The following is an 8,380-nucleotide window of genomic DNA, read 5'->3' as shown; positions in this document are numbered from 1 at the left end:
TCTGTGTAGTAAAATGACTTTAATTAAAGTAAAAAAGAAATACAAATGACTTGAAGACCTCTTCAAACATTATGTAGCTACATCAATGAACTACTCCACTGTGGATGTTGGACCTCTTAAACTGAAGGAAGAAACTTGTATTGCCTTCTCTGCTGCAGTTTGTCCAACTTATCCCATGTCAGTGCATGGAAGGCAGTACACTTGTTCTGTGACTACAGCACTGGATCCAATTGAGCCCACCTGTTGCTTGTGAGATCAGCTTTGCTGGTGAAAGGGATGGATGAGGGAGCCATTGAAGTGTTGTGACTTGGACAACTGTGATGAGAACAAGCTCAGATACAATTAAGAGTTCTTCTGTTGTAAGGTCATGGGAGTGATGTGTACTTGTGCAACTTCGGTTGACGAGTAGTGTATATCCCCCCAAGATAATTCACAATCTATCTATCTATCTATCTATCTAATTAGGTCGATTAGACGTTCTAATCCAACTCAAGTGGGTGTGTTATTGCTATCTAATAATTGTAATTATTCTCTCATGCTTAATTGGAATTGACGGCAGTCTCTGATCAGTATGTGTTGGACACCAATTGCGACAATGATAAGTGGCTTGGATTTTGCCCCCCACAATTCTAACCCCGAAATCTATCAAAAAGTAGAAAGAATTTTCCCTTAATTAAAAGATTTTTTTATTCTTTTTGTAAGTGGAAACGTGGGATGAAGGAGCCATTTTTTAATTACCAGAAAACACGAAAACAGAAGCTACAAAGAACCTTCCTTGTCCGTCCTCTACCATTCTCTCCTCCCTCAAAACCCATGGCTGAGTGCTGATTGATCCTTCCTCTTCTCTGATCTTCTCTTCCCGCGTATCCTTCTTGGAAAAGAGTGATCTGATCTACGTTTATTGGGAGAATGATAGCTTTCGTCTCCGTGTTTGCCATCACTTCTTGAATTGAGATAATAGCAGCTTCTTCTTCCTCCTCCTGGAGTACTGTTTCCTTCACCCTCTCTCTGTCTTCTACAAGCGATACCATGGACTCTGGTAACCGTGGTAGCCTCCAGTCAAACAGCGGCGGCGGCGATGATGACTTTGACTCCCATGTTGACTCCCTCTCCGCCTTCTTCAGCTCCTCCTCCGTAGCTGGCGCCACCACCCTCCCACCGGCACCGCTATCCGACGGCCAGCACTTCTTCGACTACCCGTCCATCTCCTACCTCAACTCCTCCACCTCGCTCCTCCCCCTCGACTCCGCCGCTGCGGTGCCTTGGCTTTGCTCTCATCTTGACTCCTCCAATTGCACCGCTGCCGCCGTCTGCCAGTCGTCGTCGTCGATGTCGTCAGTGCAACAGCCCGTCCCCACCGCTGCGGCAGCTGCAGGGTCGCGGAGCTCGAAGAAGCGCTCTAGGGCCTCGCGCCGGGCCCCGACGACTGTGCTCACCACCGACACGTCCAACTTCCGCGCCATGGTACAGGAATTCACCGGCATCCCATCCCCTCCCTTCGCCGCCGCGTCCTCTTCCCCCTTCGCCCGCTCCCGCTTCGATCTCTTCCACCCTGCTTCCGTGGGCTTCCGTTCTCCCACCGACGCCCCTCCGCCCCCTTTCCTCCTCCGGCCCTTCCCCCAAAAGGTCCAATCTCCGTCCCTTCCTACTACGACTAATTCCATCTCCTCCTTTTCTTTTTCTCCTCCAGCTTTGATCCCCACAACTACTGCATATAGTGTCAATACCTGTACTCCTACTGATAACCACAACAGCGACTACCAACTACCTTATCAAGATCTTGGCCTCGGTGGAGGACACAGCCAATCTCCTCCCGCCCTCAACTTTCAATCCCCACTTCAACCCTCTCTTCTCCAAGCCAATTACACGCCTGCCTTGCCGACAAGCTTCGATGCAAAGCCCTACAGCGTGCCGTCGTCTGGGTATGACAACAACGTGCTCAGCGGCCTCCTGCCAGGTCATATCGCGTCCAAAGCAATGCGGTCCGGCTGGCCGGACGCCAGCACCGATCTAGCTCAATCGAGGCCGCTCTCGGGGCGGTTGGAGTTGGACGGAGAGAGGCAGCCGGAGAGCATCGCAGCCACGAGGAGCGAAGGCATGGCGGAATCGAGAAGAGAGATGTAGTGATGTTTTTATTGGACGCAGAAGGAGAGGAGTTCATGGCTGCCTTCTTTCTCCTCATGCACATGACACATGTAGCAAGCAGCACTGGTAAGTATACATTAGTATCTTCTTCGTCTTCTCTATTACCTATCTATTTGGTACGTTAAGAGGATTTCTCGAGCTCATCACTATACTTGCACAATGACAGAGCTTGGAAACAGTAGTAGTTTGTTTCTTCTGTCGTTCGTCCCATTTCCTCAGGCATTGTCAACCACAGTAGCTCTTCTAAGAGAAGACTAAAGATGTGCATGGTGCAATCGAAACGCAAATATGTGATGTCTATCAATGTTTACATTATAATACGAACAAATGGGAGGAGATGGAAATCAAGTGGAGCATAAGCTTTCAGCAATCTTCCATCTTAATCATGCTACGTATAGATAGATTCCTTTCATTCATATACCGATTCCTTCGTCACGTTGACACAATGAATCGGAATGCCTTTATAATTATGTAGAATAATCAATTTTCAGTACTTCTATACAAGAAATCAGATTGTTTATTTATGACGTGAGTGATAATAATTTGATTCGTGAATATAGTCTTCTTATCTATAAAGGTAAGACTGCATTAGTCTTCCCAAATCCGGTATATATTGACACTTCATTACTATCGTTTATTGATTTTTTGATAAAAATAAATTAAAATATGCTACTGAATTAAAAGCTTTCATATTGCAAATTCTTCATCAGTTTTATAAAGTTATCGTAATGACGACTTGTTTCATATAATATTATCATTCTAAACCTTTCTCATGTAAAGAAGCGGCTCTCGCAAATGAGAGAGATACTTTTCTCTACGACTATTCGTAAATTATAAATCTTCTGTTCGTCAAAGCTTACAATTGAATGGGTGTTCGATAAATACTAGTTTTTGTTTATGTATTTTCAAAATAGGACATCCCATTCTTTTTCTGAATGTTGAACAATATATGATATGATGATGAAATGAGATAAATAGTAGTTTTTCTAGTTCACTCTAGATTCTTTTAACTCTTCCTTAATTGTCAATAAAACTGGAAGACATTTCAAAGATTATTTTAATTATAAACATTGTCCATTGATATCTACTTGATAAGGATTCAAAATCTCATTCGATAAATTTTACATTTAAAATATTAATTAAGTAACATTCATTTATTAAAATTTGATGATATGAACATCATCCAATAAATTATTACATTAAGGAAAATGACAAGAACAATATATTGAATGGTTTATTCATAAATCCTGATCTTTCTTTGTTTTGCAATGGATCAGGTTAAAGAAAATGACAAGAACAATAAATATATTGAAAGCGACCACCCAAAGATAGGAAAATGAAAAGAACAACGGCAGTAAAATGGTATAGCAACATTCAAAACCAACCACATCAGAGATGCAACAGGCCATGGATAATAAGGTTGTGGTGTAAAAGCTTTCTAGGCTCCAAAGAACATTTACTGATCTACAAAAATTTGCTGTGCCCAGATTTTGCTTCTTACTTTGCTCGCAACAATATTTCCAGTCTCTATTCATCTCCTCCTGTCAGACAGCAATGTACAATCTGAGTTGCTGACACAAATCTTCTCTCTCTCTCCCGCGTTTTAGAATGCTTGGGTTTTTGTGCCCGCAGGTGAAAGCGAACAGATCTAACAAAATTTGGCATGATTAGATGTGTCAGGTTTTGGAATAAATGATAGAGAACTGTAGACAACAATGTGATCTACAACAAATGATGTCTTTCTTCTTCCATCCCAAAGTAACACGTGAGATGGAGCATTTGGTGTTCTGCTTAAAAGGACGACGGGCTTCAAAAAAAGATCGAGGGGTTTCCCCGACTGCCTCCCCTCTCTTTCTTCCTTCTCGAAGAAGACCAACATCTTCCATCAGACTTCAGAAACAAGTTCTAGTGACAATCTCTCGACGGATCACTAACAACAAGACTTCGTGGATTTGAACGACTTGGTTTGCGTAATTCTGTGGTTTGCCCTTGTTTCATGCACCTAATGAGGTGAGAATTGGTGTCAACAAAGCAGCTCACCAACTGGGGTCAACCGGGCATGATGACTGCAACCAGACTGACAAAGCTACATGAGTGGCTGTCTCTTATCTTGTCTCACTTTAATGTCCATACTAGAACCAAATCATGCGACTGCCATTACCAGAGAATCCTATCATGAACTACACCCTCACTGAAATGGTCATCTGCAAGCAGCAGGAAGTTACCAAGCTGTGAACTGTTGGATCAACCATCAACCAGTAATTCTTTTAAGACCAAGGATGGTTGATCAGTTTCGAGCAGGGATGGTAGCATGTTGCCTATTTTCTAGGGGAAGAGTACATGCTTATATTTTATGCTGCGAGATGCCATGTGAAGTTGACAGGACCAGAGAAGGCCATGACTTGTAGCTTACACCAACACTCTTCTGGTTGACTTGACCCAGGAATGGAGGGAGTCCTCCTTTGACTGGTGTAGTTATGTATGTAGGAGAGGCAGTAAAGATCCAGGGAGAAAATTCTGTGAAGCTAAAGAGAGATTCGAGCCATCTTTTTGGAACATAGAATAAGTCTTGCACTTCATCTGTTTGGCTCAAGGTTTTAGGTCAAGGGAAGGTTTACTTGCCAAAGCCACACTGAGAATATTTTGGAGTAATTTTATAGATACATGAAGAGTAATCTTCCTTGTGACCTCGAAAGGCTAATACTGAAGACTATTGATGTGTTCAATCTCACCAAATGAATGAGGACCGAAAAAGTATTTCCTAAAACAAAAATAGATGTTTTGTACAGTAGGAAGGACAATTAATTGGTGAAATGAGACATAAATATATCACATAATTCATGTAAAATACTTTGAGGCAAATCTATTCAATAATTCTTGTTAGGTGGTCAGTAACATTAGCTTGTTTACATCTCATCCAAGTCACCATAAAATTCTCGTCATAGACAAGATGATGGTGCTTTCCTTCTCTATAAAATAATATCAATTGTGATCCTCTATAAAATTTCCCTTCCAATGGTAGGTAGCGCAATGCAGAGAAATAAAGACCTAGTTGACAAGAACATACTCTTTTATATTTCATCTCCCACATGATATTTCTTTTTGGAATGTCCACATCTACTATCCTTGGAACACTTTGTGATATCAAGAACCTTGGAGGTGGAATTTGACACAGCTAAGTGAGGTTGGTTCTACATATTCTGCATGATCTTTATTGAAGAATAGATCTACTAGGGAAGGCATGAAATCAAGGTGGGCTGTTTGCCTTGTGTGGGGAAAAAAGACAATGGGACTTTCTTGTATATGATGAGCAAGGCACTCTTTTCTAGCTTTCTGACTGATGATAGACTAATTGATCATTTAGTGTTTCATCCTAATTTGTGTCCTAACTGCTTGATTGCAAAGCTGTGAAAGTTTCACCCTTAGTTCAGATATGGATGAAGCAGACATGACAGTCAAACTGACCACAAGATCTTGTCATCTTGCCAGCATCATTTACTACATACAACATGTTCATCACATACTGATAAGAGCAATAGTAGTAGGCCATGCAGGTTTTTGTGAGTACAAGAGACTAGCCATATATTAGCAGCAAGCTTAGTCAAGAATCAATTGAGATTCATCAACAAGATCTGTAGAACTGTTCTTGTATTGGTTTCCCATGTCTGATACCAACAATCTCCATAAACGGACCTTAGTGGTTTTTTCTGCATCTTAATAAAGACATGAACCATATGCTCAACCATACACCACCATCCACATTATTACCAGTGCCTAAACTAGAACAAGCATCATGGTGTAACCAAATGCACAGATACAAATAGTGTCAAGAGTGAGTGAAGGGTGGCAGGATGCAATGACAATTAGGACTTTTTCTTACTCAAGAGAACAAGACAAGGCCATTTACCAGTCCAAAGAAGGGTACAGTCCTCGACTCAGAAAACTCTAAAACAACTGGTCATTTTTCTGCAAAGACTCAGCACATGCCCTTTAATATTTCCTTCTGTACCACCATTTCTGCAAGACACAAGAATGACGACTCTTGGTTCCCCTCTCGTTGTGTGGAAAGTGTATATTAGACCTTAGAGAGTGTCGATCCTTCTCTTGACTGATTTCTCTTTGGCAACAGTTACCCAAGATAGTTGCCAACTCCAAGACAGACAGACTCTAAATTCCCCCACATGAGCATCTGACTAAACTCTTCCGACATTGACCAAGACTTTGAGGGATCATCACTTTATTGCTGGTGTACACCCATCCCTTGGAGTTCAGCAAGAACAACTAGGATTCAATAAAGTTGTCTCTCACCATAATTCATGGACATGGTGCACTTACTATACTGCCTAGCAGAAGAGTGTTTACCAGATAGGCAACAACAATTCAACGAGCTACCTAACCAGGTTTACTGATCTTGTTAAAGTTCTTTAAGCTCATAATCTGTCACAAGAATGTGAAGACAACAACTACTTGGAATAAGCAAATAGAACTAAATGTTGTTCTTACCAACACACACACTCACTAATAAAAAATGCTGTTTTAATTCTAGATAAAAACCATGTGTTAATAAGTTACTAAATCGTGGTGACTGAAGGGGACGTAAAGGAGTAGAAGTGGAGGGCAGAAATCTACACCTCTGATTAACTAGCAGCTGATGAGAAATCACTTCATCGAATTGACATCCTTTTTCTTTCCTGGGAAGGGGCATAGTTTTTACCTTTTCAGTTCAAATACTGTCTTGGTTTGATACATCTTACATACCTGAAGATATTTGGTGACTTAGTGATGAAAACAGGTGAGATAAACCTTTTTCTTTTAGATAAATCCTTAGCAAACAGGCAGTCATAAATGACAACCCACTTTTTCTCCTTCCACCAAATTAAAGAAAACAAAAAGAAAAAAACAGAACATTAATCATTATTATTTGAATTTGGAAATGAATTTCAACTTGGAATAAGAAGATCTCCCTCAAGCACGAAAAGTTAGATGTCTTTCTTCTCTGGAAGTAGCACCAACGAAAGACAAGATACTGCTACACCTGAGGCTGAGGGGTCTCCCTGTCTCATCTCATGATTCTTGTTTCAGACACCCCTCCTCCTGCGTATCTAATGATGTTATCTCCCACAAATTCTATGTTGTCTATCGGTGCCATAATCGGAGTTGCTTGCTGAGGGCCCCCCATGCACCTGTGATAGCAAGGCTACTTAGTGTTTCTGCTGATGATGGGTAACCCAAACTTGGGGCATGGATGAGGAGACAAGGTTTGGCATCTCACATCAGTCTCAACACTGTCTCCAAAGGACAAGGCTGGGCAAAAACCCCTCTGCCATAAATGTTGGATTGCTTGATTAAAGATCATAAGTTTTACTCAGAAAACCAAGAGGTGAGTTAAGTTCATACAAACAGGATTGGTTTGAAAATTTAGCAACATAGATTGATCAAATCTGTGGCTGCAAAATTACTGTGTAATTTAGAAGTTTTCATCTTGACTGTGAATTGAGATCCTTGTAGCTTTTCTGACCTAACATCATGTGAGAAGACAATCTTAAGAGTCCAATATCATAAATACACCAGACAGAGGACATGGATCAGTATCAGCTTGAGATGTATATAATTAAATCAAAATATCAATTACAAGTGCAAATGTTTTCTAATTGTATCACAATATTAAACGGATCCGGGAAAGTCAACAATGGGCCCCCATGGATCCAGTTAAGGCGAACGCATTGACGAGGATGGTGCGCCATGCTGGCGCAAGGTGCGGCTGGTAAAACAGGTGGGGCCAACGGTGCCCGCCCGTGGGGCCCCTGTCGATTTCATTCACGGTGGCGACGACGACGACGACGACGATGCGAATCCCATCTCAGTGTCGGTGCCATCACAACACCACGAGCACCACCATGACCATCAATAATAATAATGTATAACACAGGTGAAAAGATTAATAAGAAAATATGTACATTGTACATTTGCTTGCCACCCTTCTGTTGGATTAATATATTGAAGATGTTTCAAGCAGCTTGTTTCTCTTCTTTCCTTCCGGTTTGTAGGTGTGGAGAAGTGGAAGCACAGAGAATTAGCTGATGACTGTTTCCATATGACAGTCAAAATATGCAACATAGCACAATGATGGTAGACTATTCATTCTACTTCGTCACCTAAATATGTTTCCAATTCTCAGAGACGTGCTCTATATCTAAAGGAACATCGTCAAGACATTTAATCAGCAGATGCTTAA

General features: G+C 41.4%; 1 protein-coding gene across 1 annotated transcript; it reads left to right on the top strand.

Annotated features, from left to right (window-relative positions):
• Positions 1–797: 797 nt before the first annotated feature.
• On the top strand, positions 798–2,515 carry LOC135609404 (uncharacterized). Its single transcript, XM_065102626.1, has 2 exons — positions 798–2,211; positions 2,312–2,515. The coding sequence occupies exon 1, from the start codon at positions 1,030–1,032 to the stop codon at positions 2,122–2,124; it is 1,095 nt and encodes a 364-aa protein (XP_064958698.1). The 5' UTR covers positions 798–1,029; the 3' UTR covers positions 2,125–2,211; positions 2,312–2,515.
• Positions 2,516–8,380: the final 5,865 nt, after the last annotated feature.

This window comes from Musa acuminata, chromosome BXJ2-4, assembly GCF_036884655.1.
Source record: "Musa acuminata AAA Group cultivar baxijiao chromosome BXJ2-4, Cavendish_Baxijiao_AAA, whole genome shotgun sequence".
NCBI lineage: Eukaryota > Viridiplantae > Streptophyta > Magnoliopsida > Zingiberales > Musaceae > Musa > Musa acuminata.
Note: the sequence above shows the minus strand (reverse complement) of the source record. Positions and strands in the feature narration are given on the sequence as shown.